This window comes from Dermacentor variabilis, chromosome 1, assembly GCF_050947875.1.
Source record: "Dermacentor variabilis isolate Ectoservices chromosome 1, ASM5094787v1, whole genome shotgun sequence".
NCBI classification, from domain to species: Eukaryota; Metazoa; Arthropoda; class Arachnida; order Ixodida; family Ixodidae; genus Dermacentor; species Dermacentor variabilis.
Genome location: NC_134568.1, coordinates 130,026,253 through 130,051,066, shown reverse-complemented (window position 1 = coordinate 130,051,066; position 24,814 = coordinate 130,026,253). Strand labels below are relative to the sequence as shown.

General features: G+C 43.9%; 1 protein-coding gene across 2 annotated transcripts in view; it reads right to left on the bottom strand.

Moving 5' to 3' along the window:
• Nucleotides 1–24,814, bottom strand: part of LOC142584654 (nose resistant to fluoxetine protein 6-like) — a 44,267-nt gene that overhangs the window by 924 nt on the left and 18,529 nt on the right. Inside the window, exons 3-14 of one of the 2 annotated variants that reach the window (XM_075694809.1) lie at nt 21,905–22,025; nt 19,399–19,486; nt 19,205–19,302; nt 15,872–16,054; nt 11,298–11,391; nt 10,739–10,840; nt 10,462–10,627; nt 5,456–5,535; nt 2,950–3,072; nt 2,701–2,821; nt 1,233–1,419; nt 580–722 (exon numbers count right to left, since the gene is read on the bottom strand). In XM_075694809.1, the coding sequence (XP_075550924.1) occupies nt 580–722; nt 1,233–1,419; nt 2,701–2,821; nt 2,950–3,072; nt 5,456–5,535; nt 10,462–10,627; nt 10,739–10,840; nt 11,298–11,391; nt 15,872–16,054; nt 19,205–19,302; nt 19,399–19,486; nt 21,905–22,025 (1,506 nt within the window). Of the gene's footprint in view, nt 1–579; nt 723–1,232; nt 1,420–2,700; nt 2,822–2,949; nt 3,073–5,455; nt 5,536–10,461; nt 10,628–10,738; nt 10,841–11,297; nt 11,392–15,871; nt 16,058–19,204; nt 19,303–19,398; nt 19,487–21,904; nt 22,026–24,814 lie in introns of both variants that reach the window. The other variant, XM_075694805.1, reaches the window with a different exon arrangement.

Sequence of the window (24,814 nt, the reverse complement as noted above, 5' to 3'; positions counted from 1 at the left end):
TTATGCATTACATGGATTCAGTAAATACAAGAGTAAATTGACTAACTGCATTGTGATCACTTTAACAGTTAACTAAGCAGTCACGTCTTGGGCAAGGTGGTATTTCAGAAAATTCTGCTTACTATACTAGGAAAGGTATTGGTGTTAATTGAACGTTCTCTTGCAAAGAAAGAAATAAGGAAGGCAAGAAAAAAGAAACAAAAATACTTGGATGGTCTTATTGTGTTCTTATTAGCATCAGCTGAATTTATTTCACTTGACCGACTTCACTTAGCTCGTTCCAATTCATGTAAAATAAAGTCTTTTGTACGATTTTTTCCTTACTTATTGGTAGCTAGAGAGGCAGCATGACTACTCTAGAAATGTGATGTTCGTTTCGAAATTTACTGGTCACAATCCCTATCAATACAATATGACATTGAGAATGGAACCTTAAAAAATCATTAGGAAGAAGCAAGCTACTTTTCAGCCTTAAAAGAGTCTGCCAGGCTTTCGACTACAGATTCTCCCTTTTCCAACGGTTTAGCTATTCTGCTTTTGAAGCCACAGCGTCTCTATAGCCAGATCTGCGTATCTTACCTGAAAAAAGTCGTCCAAGTTGAAGCGTGTCTTTACGAGCGCCATCCGGAGAAGAAGGAACACGCCTTGAAGAAGGTACACACCGTGCGTGAGCCTTGCGAGGGGCACGAACCCTTTCCACGACGACATCCGTGCTATCATGCCTGCGAGATTGGTTTGAGCCGATGAAGAGGCTCACCTCGACTCACCTGTCCGGGTGTTCTTGGGTTTTCGTGCACAAGCTAAGCCGTGGCAGTGTTATGTTAGCCAGTGCCATTCAAGGCCAAGCGGTGGACGCGCCTTCATAGTCTGTCATGCTGTAGGATTGTGACTAACGAAAATCGAGCGCCTCTTTTGTCGATCATCGAATTTTGCAGCAATTCATTGCCCTTAAGAGTAATGAGTTTTCATTAAGTGTGTTCCCTGCGTTTACTTCACAAATACACCAGCCGTCTCCCAGCGTTTGCCATTGGTCGATCTGCAGCTGCCACCGAAATACTAAGGCAAGCACACGGATTTCATCAATCGCAATCTGCCAGAGGAAAGTGAGGATGCTCCGCGGATTTGATGCATGCTCAGGGTTTCGTCATTGTCTTTAGGTACCACAACACATTCTGGCATATTGCAATGCGTCTCCGCCCTCACTTCAGTTAATGAGAACGCGCTATACACACCTCCGTAGCCCGTAGCGCAGGCGTAAGCCGGCCAGCATAGTGACAGTGACCATAGCAGCCGGTGGTATCCTCCGTATATAGCATTGGTAATGGGGTCCGGTAAGTGCCCCCGATTCCATGGCAATGTGATGAATAAAATGAAGCACATGGCTGCGGCTGACAGCAGCCACAGCAATGCTTGCGTGATCTGCACAAAGGAAAGAGATTAAACAACACCATTTTCTTATGTCAAGGACAATTTCAAATCATTATGTGCTTGCTCCAACTAAAGGGCGGTGGTGTTGAAAGAGAGTAGGTTAGCCCGTTAATGCGAAAGCTGACGCTGATCCGTGCAGCGCTGTCATGCGCCCCCAAACTGCGAGCCCCGAAGAACCTGCAGCACACAAAGGTCGCAATCCGTGTTCATTTTAGGGCTCTCCAGCGAACTTCCTGTCAACCCTGTGTGGTCAAAGGACTAATTCGAAAAGAGGCTACATTCCTCGTTCAAGTTAGAACTGGCTCCGCCTACACGAAGGCATGCTTATTTAAGACTGCAAGATCCACTTCCTAGTTTTGTGGCATTATGGGGTGACATCGGTTATCTGGAACATTCCGTCTGGTTGGGCCCGTAGTTCGATCACGAAATTAAACCGGTATTTCACAGTCTACAGAAGAAGGGTCTTTCACACGCGCGCTTTCAAGACGTATATAGTACTATGTTCCCGGAAGGGCCGGGAGTAATCAGAAAAAAAAAAGGCCTGCGCCTGTTAATTGCCTTTCTCCACGACACCAGCTTGATGAACCCTTAGGGGAACACACCCGTACTCATAGCGTGAGAGATGCTCAGGTGGAACAATTGCTCCAGTTAAGTCTGGTTCATTCAAATTTAAGTCATTCAACATTTCACCGTGACACTTTAGCTACGCAGATTCGTGATTTATGCCTCAGGAAACTTGCGTACGCTGTATATAATGCACTAAAGAAATAGAAAAAAAATGCAATATTTGAGTCATTGAGTAGACGTGTTTTGAATTCTGGGGCGATACTGTGGTTACCACTACTTAAGGAGTAATGGTTTCTTTCTGAGGCTGATAAAAAAATCATCCCACTTAGTAAAAACCCTAGTTTTCAGTTTTTTCATAGATATTGAAAGGAGACTGTGTTTTATGTCAAGAGGGCGTAAAACTCACGTGTCATGGTATGCTGCTGCAAGATGTGGCTATGAACAAAATCCAGCGAGAAGCCTCAAGCCCACTTGTATTAACACATGACAGAAGTTTAACATACCTCAGGTGCGCGAACACACACACACACACACACACACACACACACACACACACACACACACACACACACACACACACACACACACACACACACACACACACACACACACATATGTATATATATATATATATATATATATATATATATATATATATATATATATATATATATATATATATATATATATATATATATAACTTACACCAGACATGGTGACTTCCTTGTATCTCACAGCCAGGTACCCTGCCAGGATTCCACTTACATACGTCGCCACGTGGGTTATTGGTCTAAAATAAATCAACTCTATAGTTTTGAAGATGCGCCTGAAAAAAATAAAGCCTCTTTTAGTTTTTTTTTTCATGATCATGTGCAAGTAATAAAAATACAGAAAAAGTTCCCAAACGAAATGATTAACACTAAATCAGTTATTGAATTTCAAAGACTGTGGTACCGTCCATCGTTCGTGCCAGTTGTCATGCCGTAAAGCAGATTCGTAAAGAATGTGCGGAAGGCCGTGTAAGTGCTGCAGGTAACTCCAGCCAATAGCAGCACGGTCAAACTTGTTTTTGGAAACCTGGAAGCACGAATTAGCAGGTTATCGGTTGCTGCTGAAAGGTAGGACAGTGCGCAAACACAAGAAACCGTCCACTAATGCGCATGCGTGTTTGTTCATCGAATTCACATTATTCGAACGATTGCGAAGGATATAGAAGCACGCAATAACAAGCAAGTTACATTTCTGGTAATACAATTCTCAGAAAAAAGAAATGAATGAAAGGGGACGTAGAAGCAGAAGAAATATTAGGTGTCGGGAAAGCGAGAGCTAGAGAGACAGATGTTGCAGAGTGCCTAGATTTAATCTAATAGTGCGCTCTTTAATTTTCTGCCAGCAGCCGCGGTGACTGACTCAGTGGTCTCTCGCTCAGCACCAAGTTACGGAAACGAATGCCAACTACACCGGACGCATTCCTAACGAGAGCACTGTGCGAAATCTCTCGGCTGTTCACATTAGCAGCACCTTAAAGTAACCCCCGGTGATCATCCTGCGCTAGTTACTACGACGTCCACTCATGTTCCAGTATGTCCGCACCTTGGAATATTAAATCGGTATTATTATTATCATTATTATTATTATTATTATTATTATTATTATTATTATTATTATTATTATTATTATTATTATTATTATTATTACGACTACTACTAAAGCTTGCGATGTATACAGTGCAGCAGTTGAGATCACCGACTAGTCATTTGAAATCTCAAGAGTTTCCTGTGCTTAATTATTTATTGCGATAATGTGGGAAGTTCAGCTACTAAAAAGCTCGCTATATTGAAATGATAGCTAAAAATAAAGCTCGGAAGATGCAGTGATATAGAAAACAGAAAGTAACAAGTGACCTTCGCAGTGGCAGGAAATAGAATAAAAGAAAATTTCCGCCAGCAATACAATTTACACATCATGCGCCATGCGGAGCCAGCACCTCATTTGCGGTACGAGCTGTCTCCTACAATTCTAAAATAGTTAACATCAAAATGTAAAAGTTGTCTGTGACGGGAGGAACCGCCATAACAAAAGAATGGGATAAAAAAAAAGTCCTAACAATTGCATAGCACTATTTCCTGTGCAGTGATAACGTAAACATAAAATTCAGCACATTAAAATAGTAGCTCAAAATTGACAAGACCACTACTTCGTCGTATCAATAACTCCGCTGAGCAGGATTTGCTGGGGAAATCAAAAGCAAAAGGAGCCACTCGACCTGACAAAGTAAGAAAGGCGAGACATTTGTAACCATTCGCACTAACAAAACAAAAGTCTAAAACACAATTGTGTTTCCATTGATTCGAAATAAGAATGTGATATCTCGGCATGGGACTGCGCTCTATTAGAACAAAAAAAGAATAAAAAAAAACTCAATCTACGTTTCGCCACTGCATAAATGGGGCACCATGTTTGATATCACTGTATACAAGGAACAGTTAAATCTGACAATTTCGTATGTATCTGTCTGCGCGGAACTCAAATACAGATAGAAGACCGGCTATTGAAGCTAGGAAGTCGTCATACGGGTACACGGGGTATGATGAAATACTACGAGCTCTGAACTATAGGTCATTGCCCTGAGAGATAGAGAAAGAACAAATCGTGGCGCCGCGGTAAGCAGGCGGCTGCGAGGCCCCTAGTGATCGCTTTATTATTTCTCAAGAGAACACCGGGGAAAGCTCTACGTTTTGAGCATGTGTAATGTGAAATGACGCGTGAAGTGTTTACACTTTGAACTAAAGTAATTTCACCCCGTGTATTGTGAACACGAAATGCGATGTGCACTACCTAGGATTTGCTTGTGGGTTGTTGTGAAGCAAATGGGAAGTAGAAAGCTTGAAACGATACTACTTCATGGTCCCCTAAACGTTGCTTCTACCTAGCCAAGAGAGGGCATCACGGTATATTATGTATAAATGCGAAAAGATTTATCTGTATCGGAAAATTCCGGTTTAAGCGAAACAACTAGCCGGGTGGCAATTAAAAGAAAATTTAAAAGGCCATTTAAATTCCAGCAGGTACGTCAAATCTTGCATCTTTATTGTCCTTAGCGTCAGCAGGATACAATCGCTAGTAAAAATACATCTTATATCGCTGAAATTCTTTTGGTTGCGGACACTGAAATAAAAGAAAGCATGAAGAAAATAAACCCCTTTGGTATATTTATTTTTTGCGTGCAACCGGCTGTTGCGTTCAAAGAACTGGTTCAAAACACAAACTATTGTATCGCCAGTATACGAATCGGAACTTTACATTTTACAGTGTTTATTAGCATTGTCAACAATACCGGAGCTGGATTGTTTTTCCAAACCGCGAAAATATTGGACTCGCTAAAATAGAAAGTCACTTGAAGTGTTATTACATTTTTCTTTGTATTCTTGACAATAAGTAAAGATAGCGGTTAGCGTACCTAGGCAGAAGCATGGTGAATGGCAGTGTGAGGGTGAAGAGCTGCATCTCTGTGCTGACGTACCAAAGGTGTACTAAACACTGAAAAAACGGGAAGAAAAGCGTTTCAACATCAAACAGTGTATTTACTGCCACAAACAACTGCTCCTATTACTCTATTAAATTTACTAAATTTGAAGATATCCACGGGAACTCATTCCAATAGGGAAGCCATATGTAACAAGGTTTCGTATTATTGTAGGATTCACGTTACAAAGTAGTGGAAGAAAGGAGTACATTTTCTTTCGACACGTAGAACACTAACGCTAATATTTCTAAGGAGCAGTTTATAATTACTAAATGAACCAGGGTTGAACGAAGGCAGGTTATGCAAACGGTGTATGAATTCCCTATGGCGGTGTAAGAGAAAATTGGGGACCTATAACGTAAAACTATTCCAATATGTTTCTATTCCAATTTCCTGACGTCAAATTTGCGTATACCACCGACGCAAGCACCGGGCGGTCACCCACAGGGTTGTCTGAACAGACCAATCAAACGCTCTCCTCGGTCATAGGAGGTCACTTTTGTTTGCTTGAAAAACGAATAACATTGCCTACACTGAGCGGCTTGTCTTATCTAATTGGCTGACAAGAGGCGAGGAGAACGCTTAAGTGGAGAGGGATTCACTGGGGCAGAGCCAGTGCACTGAAAATCGATAACCGGATGAAGAGGGTGGTGCCGGCGTCTGCGATTGGTCGGCTTTCCCTTACTTAGCTTGTGGTGGCTGGTCGAAAATCGCGGCGGCATGCAACGGAAGCTTAAGAATGACGCTAAAACTGACCCTCAGCAAAAAATAGTTGGCAGAATGAGGTGGTAAACGTGCCGAATGTGCTTGAAAACGTTACACGGTAACGCAAGAAGTCTTATTATACGCAAATACACCCATGCTCTCCGGCAGGTGCGAGTAGCCAGCGTCTCAGCGATGGGCGGCAGCCATCTTTTATTCCTTTCGGAACGGGGCAGCCTGCGGCTATTCCGAAAAAAAATTCAGTTTTGTTCGGCATATTAATGCATCTTTATCGCGTACACGTCACTTTGACGCGAGGAGTTCGTGCAGTTTTGTGACGTCGCGTGACAGGCAGGTGAAGTGGGTGCAGCCCGAAAACTTTTTACCAATAGCCGAGGGCTAATGGCGAAAGGGGGCCGAATCAGAAATAACTGTCTTTCTTTTTCTGTCAAATCATGCATAATCAGTGTGTACACATCATAGCAGATGGGGGTGTATTGCAGTTTTCGTGACGTCGCGTAACAGACAGGTGAAGTGGGGAGTGGTCGAAAAAAGTGTTTGACCAATCGCGGAGGGCTGATAGCAGAATTGGAATAGAAAAGCTTGGAATAGTTTTACGTTATAGCGCCCTTGGTTGCTATTAATACAACCATTTCGCAGAGCTTATGGTGTTAAAACTTCCTTGTTCTATCGTAAAATGTGTTTTTTTTTTCCTTACAGCCAAAACAAACTTAATAATATTATCGAGGAAGAACGTCGCCAAGCGCGACTGCCAACAAGAATTTAATAGGGCAGCACGTGCTGTAGTTTTCTTAAACATTTCATTACGAAGCAGCGTTATATGCGCTGCCCAACCACCGTGAGTGCTCTGGTTGGTCTCTTGCATCGCATGTTTTTATGTGGCGCTATTTAGCCCTGTAATATCATGTCGAAGTAGCAGACGCATTATCAGGAGATCATGCATCCGCGGTGTCTTGAAGGGCTCTGTTCGTGTGAGTGGCGTAACTGTTAAACGATAACTTCCACCTACGTTAAGAAACGTAAAAGCAAAACCAAAGCCAAACGAGCAACAGAGATTGTCGTGCGTATATCTACACCGATCGCGATCCCTTTGCTTACACAGGAAAAAGCATTACAGTGAAAAAGGCCCTGTAGCCCACTTTTTTGCCTTCACTGCGTTTGAGTCACCCCGCCCCCTCCCCCCCCCCCCCCCCGCCTCTCTCTAATCTTCTCTCAATACATTTAAGCAGAAGCTCACGCAAATGCGCCGTTAAATTTGAAAGTCATCAGGCACCTGCGAGCCGCTTTCCTTGAATTACAGAACAGAAACCTTCTCAAGATTATCGCGAAATAAAAAAAGAGGCTAAAAAAATCCCCACAGTTTTGCGCAATTAGTAGCCAAATATAGGCCATAGCTAAAGTACTACAGCGCTGTTATCATGAGAAATGTTCCGAATTAATCTACGCCCCTGCTTTCTAGACTCAAATGATCTCAACCGGAGGCTTTCTATTAGTAGCGCCATCTAGGAGAAGACAGGGCGAACAGCCACCTGGTGTATTTCGATTATCTCGCCGGCCGCGCCTAATGTCCTTTTTTTCTCTCATTACAATCAATAACGCCACGTGAAAAGTTCTCAACCGGCGAGTTCGATTTGAATATCGCATCACGTCGTGCAATGTGACACACGCTACGTGGACGTCGAGGTAGATATAGAAATTTTGCCAACTCCCTCCCGGGACACTGTACGGAAACTAAAACCCTCGAATTCATACAAATGTAGTTTTTTTTTCTTCATCTCACTAATCTGTGCGCATTTTCTTGTCGAAAAAGGCGCACTGTTAATGGATAAAATGAGTATCCGAGTGCAATTGTAGATTTTTCAAGCCACGTCGATTATATATTTCTTTAGATAAAAATAAACAGAGTTGTCGACCGTGCGCGAGAACTCACGCGCCGCGACGTTCTGGAAGCTCCGGAGGGGCAGGAAGGGACTCAGCAGAACGATCCACTCTTCACATTTAATGAAATTACTAAAGATTACCAACTTGGTCGGAAAATTTATCCTCTGCCTCACCCGAAGCTCAGTAGAGGTCAGTCAGCTACACTGAGAATGCTGCAGACGGGATCTTTCCCGTCACGGGGATTCCTCAGTAGGATGTACTCGGATGTGGACCCTAGTTGTCCCTACTGCCCTGAAACCTTTTGCTCAATGGCTCACATGCTCTGGCGATGTCCCGCGTTGCCTAACAACTTCCTCTCCAGCGAAGCCGAATGGGAGAAAGCCATCAGAAGCACGGTACTCCGAAAGCAAGCCCAGGCTATCCAGAGGGCCCAGGAAAGAGCGGAGCGTGACGGCGTTCTGTCCTTTACGTGGGCGTGGCCAGCGGCTACAATGGCCTCCCGTTAGGAGGTCCTGACAGCAGCTCCTCAGGATTAAATAAAGTTCGCTGTCTGTCTGTCTGTCTGTCTGTCTGTCTGTCTGTCTGTCTGTCTGTCTGTCTGTCTGTCTGTCTGTCTGTTACCACCGTTATCTGGCGACGGCTACTCCTTTTATCGTGATTGATAATATAGGGCAAAAATAAATGTAAATTCTTGCATACACTAAGTCTCTGCCGAGAAGCTCTCATTTGCAACGGAGTCCGTGGATGTCTGGCGTACACATGGTTTAAATGCACGAACATGCAGTACAGTCAATAATCGTCACGAGTGCCGGCGCCTTCAAAGAAGCATTGAAATGCTTTTATGGCTTTGTGATGCACTTTTGAAGGCCATGAACCTAACACCTTGGTAAGTGAGAAAGGCCTTTTGGAGCTAGTTAAACTCAGTTCTTATTCGAGGCCTTGTCGATATGTGGTGGGCTTGGGAAAGTCGAGTAGGTGGTGTACATCCTTATCTTCGTGACCACGCAAACATGTTGGAGAGGCCACATGCCTAATTCGGAATAAGAAGTGCTCAGTGTAAGCAGTTCCGAGGCGGAGACGATATGAGGGGGCATTTTCGCGTCGGGGAAGCTGAGGATCTAGCTGGTGCTCGAGATGTGAGTCAACTTCATATAAGATTGATTCGTTTGTGCCCTTTGTAAATCATTTGAACACACACTACTCGCTTGAGGCCTCGTAAAAATCGCCGGCTGTCGGACTGAGATAAGGGAATAAGGGGTGTTTGCGAATTTTCATGGGCTGCTTTTGCAAGTGCATCCGCCATTTGATTTACTTTGATTTCGTAGTGACTTGGAACCTATTGGAGAACCACATGTTCTTTTAACGATGTAGCTTGAGTAATTTATTTTAGTAGGGCGTAGATTACACGTGTCTCTCATTGTCCTAGAACGGCATTTTCAATGCATTTATGCGATGCCGTCTAAATAAAGATGAGTTCCCTTATTGAGACAGTTTTCATCCAGAAACAGTGATCTGATGTCGCCAGGTTTAGCCCTTGTTTACCTATGGATACATTTCAATCCTTGTGAATTCACACATGATTATTTATTTATTCTAGGCAATGCTCACAATCTCCATGACCGAACGCAGGGCGCGTGCGGCAATTTCAGTTTGGCGCCACCACATATCTTTGTTGTTGTTGTTGTTGTTTTTTTTTTGTGTGTGTGTGTGTTTTCGAGCCCTGTGTGGCTTTCAATCCTCAGCTTTCTGGGAGTCTAGAAAAATCTATGTTCCACGGACCGTACCTTATAAGCATTCTTTTAATTTTTCCATTTCTTCTTGGCCCTTCCTCGTTGGCTCGAGCAAAGCCACACTCCTGGTGATCGCCAGTATCGGCGATTTAGCGGGACGGATGATAACAAAAGTATAGGATCGCAGAAAGAGAATCCTTGTGCATTGTGACTCCATAAATGTAATCTAATAATGTAAATAAATATGAGTCCATAGTGTTGCTTTATGTGTACGCAACACTCGTTGCGGTATGGCTTCACTGGACGCGGAGATCTCGCAGCTCGGGTGTAGCTCGGGCACATGGCTGCAGCGTACTGAGAGAAACGTGCGGCTGAAATAAGCAGTCGTTATTTGAATGTAAATAAATATAGCGCAGCATGATTTCAAACGAGTATCCGAGCATACTGAGCATTCTGCATACCACTCGGCGCGCTTGCACAAACGAGACAAGGGAAGCCGCATATCTGCAGAAGCGACTGCTTCGGTCAAAGATTTCGCTGACCACTCCAAGTGCACGAGAGAGAGAGTGTGTGTGATTGCGCCATAATGAAGTAACTGATACTTGCGGTTTCATTGAGCGCGTTGAAGTTGTTCGTGTGCGTGATCACCGTCCACCATTTTTCTGCACACCTGCCGATTTGTTTCGAAAACAGTTCTTGGTCAGCGGGCCCTTCACCCATGATGGGAAGCAGGAATGCGAAGAACACCACAATCACAACGGGGACAGTCAGTCTAGAATTCAAAGAAAGAGAGACTGCGTACGATAGCAATGTTGCAGTCCTAAGAAGCACATGCTTGCTTAAAAGGAGCAACGTGGGCATTAAACTCTGACAGGAGTCTTACCTGATGTACCGATGAACTAGAATCAGCAAGTAAGAACGCAAGCACCTTGTTGCAGGAAGCGCTTCGTGGTCCACATTAACGAGGTACGAAAACGTAAATCCTCTGCCAAGAGAAGGATTGTGTGAGTAAAGCCGCAGGAATTCACTCTCTTAGTTTTGGCACTCCAGAAAAATCCGTCGTAATTTGTACTTGTGTCATATATAGGCAACAAAAGCGTTGCCGCCTTCGTTTTGACGCCAATGCTTTTCGCTGTACCTATGAATGAAAAAACTGAACTCAAGCTTTAATGCCGGGAATGCCTGCAGATATTTCCATATTCACTGCTGAATGCTACCTGATATTTACATGATATAAAATAGTCGCTTCTTCCATACATTCTTGCGGACATGGTTGCGCTGCATCGCTGAACGCGAACAGAATCATGAAGGAAGCTGTAAAAATGGTTTTCTTAGCCGTTGACTCAACAACTGGCCGCGTCTGACGCAGGTAAATCAAACAATGACCTCGCCATATCACGACATTGAGGAACATGCAGCAGGTATGAGCTTCTGCCACTTACTGAATGAAGAAGAGGCTGGAAATTGACAAAAAGGCATTTGTTATTAACTGAAAATACACCCGGTCTCCCAAGTCAAATATCTTGAACCCAGAATCTGTAAAAAGTAAAGTAATTTAATAATTAGGAAACAAACTTTCAAAAGATTTAACCTAACGAAATAACTCGTTGACTACAGTGGTCTGTCGGTTTTGTCCACTGCAGTACAGATTCTCTGGGCAGCCACGAGAGAACGCAATAAAAAATGTTATTTTTTTGCGGCTGAAAGTGATTTCACTTGATTATGTTAAGCAGCATAGGTTCCCGTTTCTTTGGGGTCTTAATTGTAGTGCTTCGTAGTTGGGCATAAAATGATGAAAACCCTGAAACACATTTTGAATAATCCCATCGGTTAATTACTCGACCGTGTCAAGACCATATTACCCAAATATCAATCTTGCGTAGTACACTACGCACATATTACCATATATGACATAAATGAGGCACGCCTGGCGGACTCCAGATTAATTTCGGGTCGTCATGCAGAACTTTGTTGGCTATCATATTTAAATTCTACACGACTTAGCCTCGATGCCACTGCATGAACTCCGCGTTATTGAACATCAGCTGCCTCATGCGTCTACATGGAGCTTTAGGCAACAAGAAGTACTTCATTATCGGTAATATAGGTACAGTAAATGAAATACTCCAGTCACCAGGCACGTACCCAGGATTTCTTTTCGGAGGGGGCCCAATCCAAGGTAACTTTTCTATCCAAATAAGGGGGGGGGGGCTACCTTTACTAGTACAAATGTGAATAGTGCCCACCGTTCACCATAAAGACACTTAAACCCGCAAAAAAGAATTGAAATAAGGTGTATCTCACAGACGTACCTGTGAGATACACCTCTCCCTCACTTGACAAGCAAGGGACCACATCAAATGGACTCGCGCATGAAAGAAACGCAGGAAGAACACTGCCAATAACAAGTAAACAAGCGAAAGTGTAAAATAAAGATTTCTAGTACCGTTTCTTTAATTAGCTCTGGAAGAATTATAGAGAAATATATATTTGCGAAACAATCCCAGTTCTCTTTCGATCCCTCGTTTACTGCTTTACCAAGTTTAGTGCCAAAACCAACTCCTGTTGTTATTTTGAAAGTTGCGGAACGATGCGTGGCCGCCAGTCCCGTACAACCGCGTAGATCGCAGGACGCTGCGGTTCTAGACGTAATGCGCCCACCATGGTAGGTCAGAAAAACACCCACATTAGCACAGCAGGGAAGTGGCTACGTCAGGCAGCTCGACTGATAACTGTATAAGCATCATTCAAAACACACGGAATTATTCTCCACTTCCGGCGGCGTTTTCTCTACTTCCTGTTAAAATAAAAATATGTTGATCCATAAATAGTTTCACAAACAACGGTTAAATATGTTACTTTTTGCTTTTCCTTCCTGTTTGGCTATTGCATTGGCTCTCTCCCTTAGTTTATCGCTTAATTTCTCAACTCCTTGCGACTCTTGTTTCCAGTTGCCAATCTTGCACGAAGAGTACTGTACAATTAGGGAAAAGCCAGACAAGGTAATGGGTGGCAGTCATGTTGTTTATGGATTTAATGGTTATTGCAGGGTCTGATGATGGACGCTCTTTCGCATTATTTTATTTTCCACCTTATCTAACCCATATCGCGGGTATATGGTTCCGAGGATCTGCTAGCGTCACGGCGAGCCGTCACTCCACGAAATAATCAAGCGAAAGGAAACGTTAAACGCAACTGGCGTTTTCTCCGGGCGCAACTTGTTCCACGAGCATACAGACCAGCTGACTGCGAACCAAATTCATTTCATGGTCCCTGGATCAGCCTAAACAAAAACAGGTTGCACTAACAAAGCAACAGCTAGCTATGCGCGTTATCGTTGAATAGATGGTGACAACTGAACTCATCTCGAATTAATCGCGCGGGCACCGAATTGATGAGGAAACTGGCCTTAACACCCCAGGAGATGCCGATAACTACCGCAATACAAAATGAGTGAAAAAGTTGACAACCCTTCCACTCTGTGAAGATGGAATGTCATCGAAAGCTAACGACAGTCAAAGCTCTCAAACGAAATGCAAAGTGCTTCACCTCGGCCGCGGGTCGCCCCTGAAGATAGCGCAATACCGGGCCCACCCGTGGCGGAGGCGAAGCAGGCGTTAAGCACACCCAATACGTGGGCTGATCCCGAATACAGTGTAATGCCGGGCCGACCCGCGGCGGATGTGAAGTGTATAAGCAGGCACTAAGCACTCCCGATAGGTAGGCCGATCCCGAAGATAGTGCAACACCGGGCCCACCCACGGCGGAGGTGAAGCAGGCGTTAAGCACTGCTCATACGTGGGTCCATCCCGAAAGTAGTGCAATGCTGGGCCGACTCGCGGCGAAGGTGAAGCAGGCGTTATGAGCACTCGCCATACGTGGGCCCATGCCGAATATCCCGAAGGGCGCGTTAAAGGTTCCCGAGCCCACAGGGGTATGTGCCATTGAGCTCGGACCCTTTCTGCATCATCACCAGAATCGGCCCACATGATGATTTTTTCTGCTGACGGACGCCGAAAAAACTAAGGAAGGTTCGTGATACATTGCTTTCGCTGTAAAAGGCAGCAAAATATTGACCGCCGAATAAATTGATTTTTCGGCGCTTTAGGAATGTGTGTGAGGAGTGGTTGTGTGGTCGGGGAGGGGGGTTATGCCACTTAATTTCTGGTGGGGGGGGGGGTGGCAGGCCTCCCCCGGCCTCCCACCCTGGGTACGTGCCTGCCAGTCGCAGTATTGAACAGGAAAAAGTGAATGCAACAGTGGCCGGCAAGCTAATCGTTTCTCGAATACAAGGGATGCTAAATTTTAATGGTTACTATGCATACAAAATGCTGCTTTGTTTGCGGCCACAGGGTCAGAATAGCATAATTATCTGGGGGTTGTTCTTAAGCATGCTTAAATGCGACATGTTTGCAAGCGGAACATGGAGAAATGGTACGACCGAGGTACTTTCTACCTCAGTCTCCAAAGTAACCCAGGTGTAACAAAACATCGCAGAATCTGTACGCTTGCCTTGGTGCTCAGTCATGTGATAAATATGTGTCAAGTCAGTTATTTAAATTATGCAGTTGGAAGAAACATAATTTGAAAGGCGTACAAGAATTCGTAAGTTGAGGAGGAACAGACCCATGCTGATAGTCCTTCAATGCCAAGAACATTAACGCCTTAGCCCTCTTCAAGTATACTGGGCTCTAGAGTGAGCAGTCATGGCGACGATGGCTTTATATTAATCCAAGAGATTCGTTTTCAATGACCGCGGTGTTTTTGTGCTGCTATGCAGGCTCCATGCTCAGGAAGGTTAAGCCGCACACTGCGGCGGTAAAAAAGCGTGACGTCGCGCTATCTTGCGCAATTCAAGAGGTACGCGCTGTGCATGCATCAGCCGACCAGGTGCGTCGGTATACAGCTCATGAGAACACTGCGCTTTCTATTTCCATGTAGGCCCAGTATTAGTACACTACAATACTGTTTACTTTTGTGCACATTCTAAGATACGGCCTCCAGTAAAAGTCACATACAATGCGGAGCTGTGCAGATCGATTAGGCTATTGTGGCTATAGATCCAGCTTTTCCGGGCATCGACGTTTAGTTTTCTCTCTGGGTATGGCTCTTTGGGTTGCCACTGGGTATGTGCTGCTGTTCAGTGAGCCTCTTTGACGCCAGATTGGCTCACTGGGTAATGTGGGCCGTTCCCATGAGTATGTGCCGCTGGGTATGTGTCAATGGGCATGTGCCACTCTTCAATAAACCTCATTGACGCCAACTTGGGTCTCTGAGTATCACAACGATAAAAACAAAAAGAAAACATCGTACCCTGCATTCCGCATTGGCACAACACGTCACGAAAACAGGAACTATTCGCTGTAAATCAGTAATATGATTCCTAAGAATCATTCTCTACCAATCTAAGCATGCCTTGCACTACGTAGATGTGAATTGGGGTTAAGCCTGGTCTATTTTTTTATACGGCACTACTTCGGAATCGGCCTACGTATTTATACTGCAAGACCTTCGGTATCGGCCCAGATATTTCACCTGCCTTATCTTGGGCATCAGCCCATGTTTATAGGCTGCTCCCAATTTTCAGAATCGGCCCACGAAATCCTCACATTGCCGCCATATAGTCGTTGCAGAAAACTGGGCTGAACTCGCCAAGAATGTTTTGCATTAAAAAAATACCACGTAGACACAATTTCGCGCCACGCGAATGGAAGCTCCCGTCAATTGGTCCGGAACTAGATGTCGCCTGCTTGGAAACGTCGCCAGCTCGATCGCGTTAGCTTCTCTGCGCCTCGGAACCGCCCCTGTCACGTGCTCTTCAGGTCACTACTCGCTGGCGTTGTACCATTGGTCAAACGCTGTCACCGCTTGCGATTCGCTGTCACCGTTTCGATCATGGTCGCAGCGGAGTTGGTGGGATTTGGGGTTTTCTGCGACAGCCACCTCGCCACTTTTGGGCCAAAATCACTGTTATGTGAAACAGGCTTTAGAGGTGCAAAAGAGAAATGCCACTTACGGTAGAACTCGGGTTGAATCAGCGTGTAGGAGTGAAAGAAGACCACCCAGAAGCACAGGATCAGTTTGGCTCCGCTGAAGAAGAGCAAATTTTCGCGTGGGGTTCCTTCATATTGGCTGGCATTGAAGAGGCGTTGGGTGTTCGAAATGACAGAGAACCAGCACAAGAGCTTGAAGGGAAAAGCTTCTGAAAGAGAAAAGCTTGTAAAGACATCCCTTGCGTTTGTGCGCAGAGCGCAATGAGTGACAAGCTTCACCGATACTGTGATGAACATTGTACACACACAGGAGTATGGTACTTGTTACAGACGCTTTCATGAGTAAAAATTACACTCTCTGAGCGAACTGAAGTTTTCTGATTCATTATGTGCACGCACTGAGTGCGGATATAAACAAATCTGATTAGAAAATAACTGGTTTCTAATTAGTTAGTTGGTAACTTTATTCACTTACACTTACATGTACGGTTATGGTGTAATACTCACAACTTCTGGGGAGCGTGTACGGGAGAGTGCGGGGCGTAACGTAACGTGGAGTGTGTTTCGGAGTATCCGACTTCTAACTGAGCCCTTGCTTTGATTGATTACGTATTCGCACTGCATTCAAGGACACAGGACAGACTAAGATGCGCATACTCTGACTTGACTGGTGTGTACATCATCTGCGCTAGTCCCGCTTCAATAACGCCTTCGTCGGAGCCTGCACGTGTTTCTTTGCGAAATGGCATGAATTCAACGCAAGTATTGGCATTGCTTCTAAATGGGCTGACGCCGCCGAACTACTACCTTAAACTGTGCAATACAGTGCGCCGTAACACTTGTAATTAAGGAAGTAATTATTAGCTTTTAGTCAGAAAGTGTTGCATCGGGACAACCATCATTTGACTACATGTAGGCGTCGCATTTATTGTGAACACTGAAATGGACATCGCCTAGCGGACGCAGCTGTTTGTCAATAATTGAACAGTCTTAAAATATGCGTCATATGTGCAGGACTATAATTGAGGTATTATTAAATATCGACATTAGTCTGCATATATATCATGAATATCTAGGCGGTCGGATATCGAGATACTTTCTGAGCAAAGTCTAATTGATCGGTGTTCGGTGAATTCATGTAGCCTGTTGAAAATCGCCCCACTGAAATTTAATTTGCTCAGATTGCCCTTTAAGTTGCACAATGCAAAGCAGCTTAAGGTGTGAGAGACCGGGCTCGTTAGTTTTCGTGATGTCTATTTTTATTTAAACATATTAGCACTCTGCGTTGAGGACTAGTGTGGCAATGAAATGACTTACAGAACCGGCGATGCTAAAGGCGGAGGTAATATAACGTCTTGAAAACAACCTGTTGTTAAAGTATAGTTTCTGTTCTAGCTGCTAAATAAATCATTGTAAATTATCAGAAGGGAAACAATAGCAAATGTTTGTGAAGCAACGCAAAAATAAACTGAGTAATGCAAACCATGTTTTAGGTTTTGCGGTCAAAACCTACATAACAACCTGGCAATTTTCGCTAGTGTTCGGTCACTTCAATGTTACTGGCAGCAAACTAGTTCTGTAGCAGTTTTATTTGGTACGCTAAAACCAGCGATGTTTTCTTTGCAACGGGCCCTTTTACGCGTGTCTGTCCTACACAAGTCCTTCAGCAGCTCCTTTTTTGTTTCGCAACTTCTCATATATTTTCGGCGACCATTCATCTCGCGTTATTCGGCTTTAAGACCTACGATATTCGGTCGCCAGAGGTGTGACGACCGTGCACCGTAGGTCTTAAAATTATATCTTGCACCGTGTTTTTCGAATCTTTTTTTTTCCCTTGAGCAGACTGGCGAAAATTGGCTGGGATACGTTATACATGGTATTTCATTTTAACTGCACCAAATTTTAATATATTGCCTGAGGCATATAGTACGATGCGACTATTCGATATTCGAGCGGATGCTCGCTACTTACTATTCGTGTTCGATTCGTATGAGACAAATATGATATTCTCCCATCTCTAATAGTAAGTGTTCCCTCTACTAAGCAGTTGTACGTTTCACGGACCAGTTAGTAAAAGGCAATGCCGCCGTCACCGGTGGTCTATCATGATGTATAGTGGCAGCCTTAAAGCAATGTTTTTATAAACTGTAGTTTCTTTCATTGTGTTCGTCTATTAGTTATTTGCTGCGTTGTGGCGCACATATGTCTAGAATGTACGTTATGCAAATATAGATTCATAATTTTGTTTATTTATCCAAATACATAGGTACGCACCGGTACACCCTGTGCTCTTATAATGTTTATGACTATACTCATAAGGTAGTTCTTTGAAAGATGACGCGTGGTATCCTGATCGTTGTACTATACAATGCATGTGTTCTCCTTTGTCATTTGTTCCTTTCCTTGCAGTGCAGTCATTACTGTTCCTGTCATGAACCTTAGGTGCCGCTATTTGGTGGAGCTATAAATATCACTAAACTGGGCGGCAATGCGGTCCTCTGTTTTCGCATACGTGTTTTTTCGCATACACCTTTAGGTGACGTAATTATTTCGTGGCTATGGAAGCCCCACTTGTAGACGAAAATGCCCTGATCAGTTAATTGGGCAGCAGACTGCACTTTACCGGTGTGATATAAGGAGATGTTGACACACAAGTTAAGGCACCGGCTACTCCTTAGCTCTTGCATGGGTCTAGCCTACAGCATACAGGGTTCAAGATTACATATCAAATAACCTTTTCATAGAAGCACCAGGACTTGTCAAGCAACATTTTCACAGTAACACTATCACGTAATATAACGTAATATATACATGGTGCACACAATATACAAGTTAAACGACTCCACAGTTCTGTAGAAGAAAGTCTCAAAAATACAAATGATGCTGTCGACTAATAATACAGTCTCTACTCAGCGGGAGGTACATAGATCGAGTAAATCATCACATATAGTCACAACAAAACAGTCTACATAACACAATCCACAGACACATACATATATACAGCGACATTGAAATGAAAGGAACAATAAAAGCGTTAATAATGGCCAACAATGCCACTGTCTTCAAAAAAAAAGTATTAAGTGCTTTTAAAGCGCTCTTCTGCCGGTGCCATTAATTTCTGATGTTTGTACACTGAGTAGGTGTTTCAGCTGTATGCACCACGCCCTTTGAGTAGTAAATGCAACAACCGGTGCCGTTACTAATTGTTCTTGCAAGAATTTTAGTTAATTTGTGACAAGCAGTTACTAGCTTTTGGCTAGTAACTGACGTGACCTTTTGTTTTCTAAGAGTGTGTGAATGTAATAATAAAACTAGACAGTCAAAGTCCTTTCTACACCTCGTCGATGCGTACTTACCAGCCTTTTTACTGGGTTTCGTGGGGCCTAATGGCTTCAGATACCACTCTGCGATTGTTCCAGCGCATGAAAGTAGTGCTAGAGAGCAGAAGAGCGCACTGAAAGAGATAAACGACGCGTTGCGAAATTGCGAGTAAATACCGGAAGCAACGGGAAGTTGCGCGCATCGAAAGAATTCTCATTGAGGAACTTACATGGAGCAGGCCTGGAGCATAGTTAAGGACTTTGGATCATCAGTTCTGCACCCTCGAACTGTGGCATTCACTCCGTATAACTTCATAACTGGGGATTTAGAGGAAAAGAACACAACGATGATCCCGAGCACTGATCAGTGCGTCCTACGCGCTTTGAGCAACCATGCGTGTAGCTACACACATATTAATTACCGTAAGGAATTGTAGTTTTGGTGAAGTGGGCATAATTTCTCAATTATGCGCCATAGTTTGACAAAATCGCACATGAAGCCAGAGTTAACGTTCTTGTACTGAAATAATGCATAATATATGTATTTTTTTTAATCACACGCTAGCATCTATGCGTGTCATAAAGTGCTGTTTCCTTCTTTACTTTTTTTACGTAAAGTATGCAGTGTTCGACACTCCCAGCGAGCTACGAATTTTGAGTATTTGTCCATTAAATTCTGGGTCATTATACTCTCGCGCGAGCGCCCTAATTACAAACGCAGACCCCTTTTTTGCGCCTTTACTTTCGCTAAAGACAAGTACATAATATTTCACAAGTTGCGTAACCTTGGGCTCTATAACGTAAAACTATTACAAAGTTTTCTATTCCAATTCTGCAATCGGTTCTCCGCGATTGGTTAAAAACCTTTTTGGACCAACCTCACTTCGCCTGTCTGTCACGCGACGTCACGAAAACCGCGATAGCTGCCCATATGATATGATGTGTACACGCTGATTATGCATGATTGGACCGAGCAAAAGAAAAATAGTTATTTCTGATTCGGCGCCTTTTTGCCATTAGCCCTTGGCTATTGGTCAAAAGTTTTCGGGTTGCACGCACTTCCACTGCCTGTCACGCGACGTCACAAGGCCGCAAAAACTCATCGCGTCAATGTGATGTGCCCGCGCTAAAGATGCATTAATATGCCGCACAAAACTGAATTTTCTTCTGAATAGCCGCAGGCTGCCCCGTAAATGGCTGCTGCCGATCGCTCAGGCACTCGCTACTCGCACCGGCCGAATATCCTGGGTTTATTTGCGTATAATAATACTGTTTGCGTGGCCGTATAACGTTTTCGAGCACTTTAGGCCCATTTACGACCTCGTTCTGCCAACTATTCTTTGCTGAGGATCCGTTTTAGTGTCATTCTTAAGCTTCCGTTGCATGCCGCCGCGATTTTCGACCAGGCACTGCAAGCTAAGTAAGGGAAAGCGGACCAATCGCAGACGCCGGCAGCATCCTCTTTATCCGGTTATCGATTTTCAGTGCAGTGGCTCAGCCCCATCGCCTCCCTCTCCACTTGAGCGTGCTCCTCGCCTCTTGTCAGCCAATTAGATAAGACAAGCCGCTCAGTATAGACTATGCTATTCGTTTTCCAAGCAAACAAAAGTGAACTCCTATGAACGAGGAGAGCATTTGATTGGTCGGTTCACACAACTCTGCGGGTCACCGCCCGATGCTTGCGTTGGCGGCTACGCAAATTTGACGTCAGGAGATTGGAATAAAAACATATTGGAATAGTTTTACGTTATAGGGCCCCTTGTTAGTGTGGTTGCCAAGCTTGCATGTTAGGAGCCGCCAAACCCAATTTAGAATTAGTTCTGTATCGTATGTGTGTGCGTGTGTGCGTGTGTGCGTGTGCGTGTGTGCGTGCATGTCTGTGTGGTTCTTTTTATTATTTTTTTCTCTCACCTATCACATCCATTTGCCCCTCCCCCGGTACAAGGTAGCCAACCGGAGATTATCTCTGGTTAACCTCCCTGTCTTTCCTTTGCCTTTCTTTCTCACCTTCACCTACTGAAACACAGCACCAATACGTATTCAGGGAAGAAAAATAAAGAACCGACGACCCGGTTTTTCATGAAAACGCCCTTTCATCAGCTAGAATCTGTCCTTTGGATACGAAATGTCACTGACAAATCACTCCTCAATCACTGCATAAATTTTTAAAATTATATATGGATGACTCTCCTATATAGGTAGACTGCGCAGTTCGCCACAAGAAATTTTGTCATAAGGGGATAGCATTATACCACATCTTTCATGAACTGTGCCAACTTATTTAAGCGCTGGATTGTCTGTGTGGACGGAGAATAACTTCGCTTTTAGAAGGACGGAATGATAATTTGGTTGATACGACATTATAATAGAGTTTGAACAGAATACAGTCACTTTGTCATCTTGTGCGAACAGCACACAAGATGGCAAAACAAGACGAGAACACGGCGCGGCTTCCCCGTCTTTTGTGTTGCACTGCAAGCCCCGTTCGCGAAACGCGGTATACAAAATGCCTTCTTCAGGGTGGGAATTTCTTTAAACAGAAATAAATGGAAACTAAAGGCCTTATAGTAATTCTTTAGAACCCAAAGTCTCTATGAACAATGTGGTGCAGCAACAGAAACTAAAACAGCAGGCATTCTAGTCATAACTGTATATCTATCTCAGCGATTGTGGAGGCATAATCATGCTGAAGTGCGTGGACATGCAAAATTACAGTATAGCAAGAAATGCCCTTACTTGAACTAAACAAATAATCTATTTCAGAGTGTGAGCACAGCGAGGGCAGGCATATCCCAACTCTAAAGTCGATGCTGTGAAAACCGGTGTCCGTAGTCGCAGTCAGTGGATCCTTCCGCCCCTGCATATGTGTGATTGGGAAAAAAGTTATGTAGTGTAAAACAGTCAAAGTGGAGCTCCGATGTTTCACAAATTATAGGCAGTGATCTCATGCAATAAAAATATTTAGTGCTCCAAGTTCCTCACACCAACAGTATCTCAGACTCGTAAAGTCGCCCATGCGAAAGAACGGTCCATTGGAACGAGCGCAGACAGTGACAAACATTTCTTACGAAAGGAAACCTCCGTAGGTCTGTGTCGATAGCTGAAATTTAGCTGTCTTTGACAAGGATTCTAAAAAAATGTAAATATTGACAGTCACCTAAGTATCCTTACGTGACTTGAATGCGAAAGCGTTATGTCGTGTCACGTGTCATGACGTGACACGTGACGTGACGTCATACATGAGCACGTCGGAATCCACATCTATTTATCAAGTTACCATGATACGTGACGTCATACATTGTCACGTGTCCTTCACAGCTCTACCTTATTCCACCTTGCTCCAATTTGTACCCACAATCCGCCTTAATTCACATTAACTCACTTTCTTCCACCTTAATCCACCTTACTTTAATTTGTACCAACCTTAATCCACTTTATTTAACCTACTCTATTCCACCTTAATACACTTTACTCCACCTTAATCCACCTTACTTTAATTTGTACCAACCTTTTTCCAGCTTAATGTAGTTTAATTAACCTTAATCAACCTAATTCCACATTAACCGCCTTAACCATCTTTCTCTAATCTGTACCAATCTTAATCCACCTTAACTCACCTTAATCTGCTTTAATCCCCTTTAATTCACCTTCATTCAATTCAACTTCATTTACTCAACCTCATCATCATCATCATCAGCCTGGTTACGCCCTCTGCAGGGCAAAGGCCTCTCCCATACTTCTCCAACAACCCCGGTCATGTACTAATTGTGGCCATGTCGTTATTTCATCATGAGACTGAAATAATCAGAAGAATAAGAATGGGCTGGGGTGCGTTTGGCAGGCATTCTCAGATCATGAACAGCAGGTTGCCATTATCCCTCAAGAGAAAAGTGTGTAACAGCTGTGTCTTATCAGTACTCACGTACGGGGCAGAAACCTGGAGGCTTACGAAAAGAGTTCTACTTAAGTTGAGGACGACGCAACGAGCTATGGAAAGAAGAATGATAGGTGTAACGTTAAGGGATAAGAAAAGAGCAGATTAGGTGAGGGAACAAACTCGAGTTAATGACATCTTAGTTGAAATCAAGAAAAAGAAATGGGGGGGGGGCATCGGCAGGACATGTAATGAGGAGGGAAAATAACCGATGGTCATTAAGGGTTACGGACTGGATTTCAAGGGACCGGAAGCGTAGGAGGGGGCGGCAGAAGGTGAGGTAGGCGGATGAGATTAAGAAGTTTGCAGGGACGACATGGCCACAATTAGTACATGACCGGGGTTGTTGGAGAAGTATGGGAGAGGCCTTTGCCCTGCAGTGGGCGTAACCAGGCTGCTGCTGCTGATGATGATGAACGTTGCCATACCATTTACCACCTTTTGTATTGATACTGACGCCATACAAAACGCTGATGACGTCACATAATGTGATGATGATTTTGGGTACCACTCGCCTACAACCCCGCCTTTCTGCCTCATGGGATATACAGGATGTCCCAGCTAACTTCAGCCAGAGTTTAAAAATACGCCGATGCCATCTAAGGTGACGCGACCGAATGCATGTTGCTGACTATTGTATGGAGTAGGTTAGAAGATTTTTTAAAATTCTGTTTAATTCCATAATCAGTCAAGATTAATCAAGCAACTTCAACAGCAACGAAGTTAGGTAAAAAATTCCAATTAGAGAGTTCTAGAGCGCTTTGCGAAACGTCCAATTAAACAGTGCCTAATTTTCTATCTATTGGGCATTAGTGTTTTTCCGCTTTCCGCAGATGCCCTCGAAATACAAAAAATAGCACGTCACATGTCCGCTTGCGCACCATCATTGCAGCGCTCCCAAACGCTCCGCGTACAAACGAACATAGCACTCTGCCGCGTGTGCTGCCGCTGCGCCTGCTTATCGCTATGATTAACCACCGCGAGGGAAGCACATCGGTGGCATGAATCGCACAGCCAACTCCTGCGCGACTGCCCTGTTGCCTTTTAAGCGGCAGCCCACCCTGGGAGCGCTGCAATCACGACGCGCAAGCGGGAAAGTCACATGGTATTTTTTGGTATTTCACGGGCATCTGAAGTAAGCGGAAAAGCACCAATACCTAACAGATAAAAAGTTCGAAACTGCTTACTTGGACGTTTTTCACAGCGCTCTACAACTTTCTCATAGGAAATTTTTGCTTAATTTCGTTGCTCCAGAAGTTGGTTAATCAATATAGACTAATGGTTAAATTAAACAGATTACAACAAAGTATGACTTACTCCACAGAATAGTCAGCATCATGCATTTGGTCGCGTTGTCTTAGAGCGCATCGGCATATTTTTAAACTCTGGCTAAAGTTAGCTGGGACACCCTGTATAATGCTTTCGCACTAAGAGGAAGCTTTAGCTCCGGCCAAACTCAGACGCGGCCTATTCAAATACATGTGAAACGCAGAAGCGCTTTTATGAGATAACCCCAGGATCAATTGTAATGAAGTCTGTTACATTTGAGATAGAAAGTTAAGTTCTAGTGACTGCTGGAAGCGGAATTTCGGTTTAGAGTCTGAATATTGTTAAAAGAATTTCGAAAAATTTGAAAGTTCGAAAAAAAGAAATAGAAGCACGAAGTTTACAATTTAATAGCTCTGCATCAAGAACACATAATACGGTTCTGT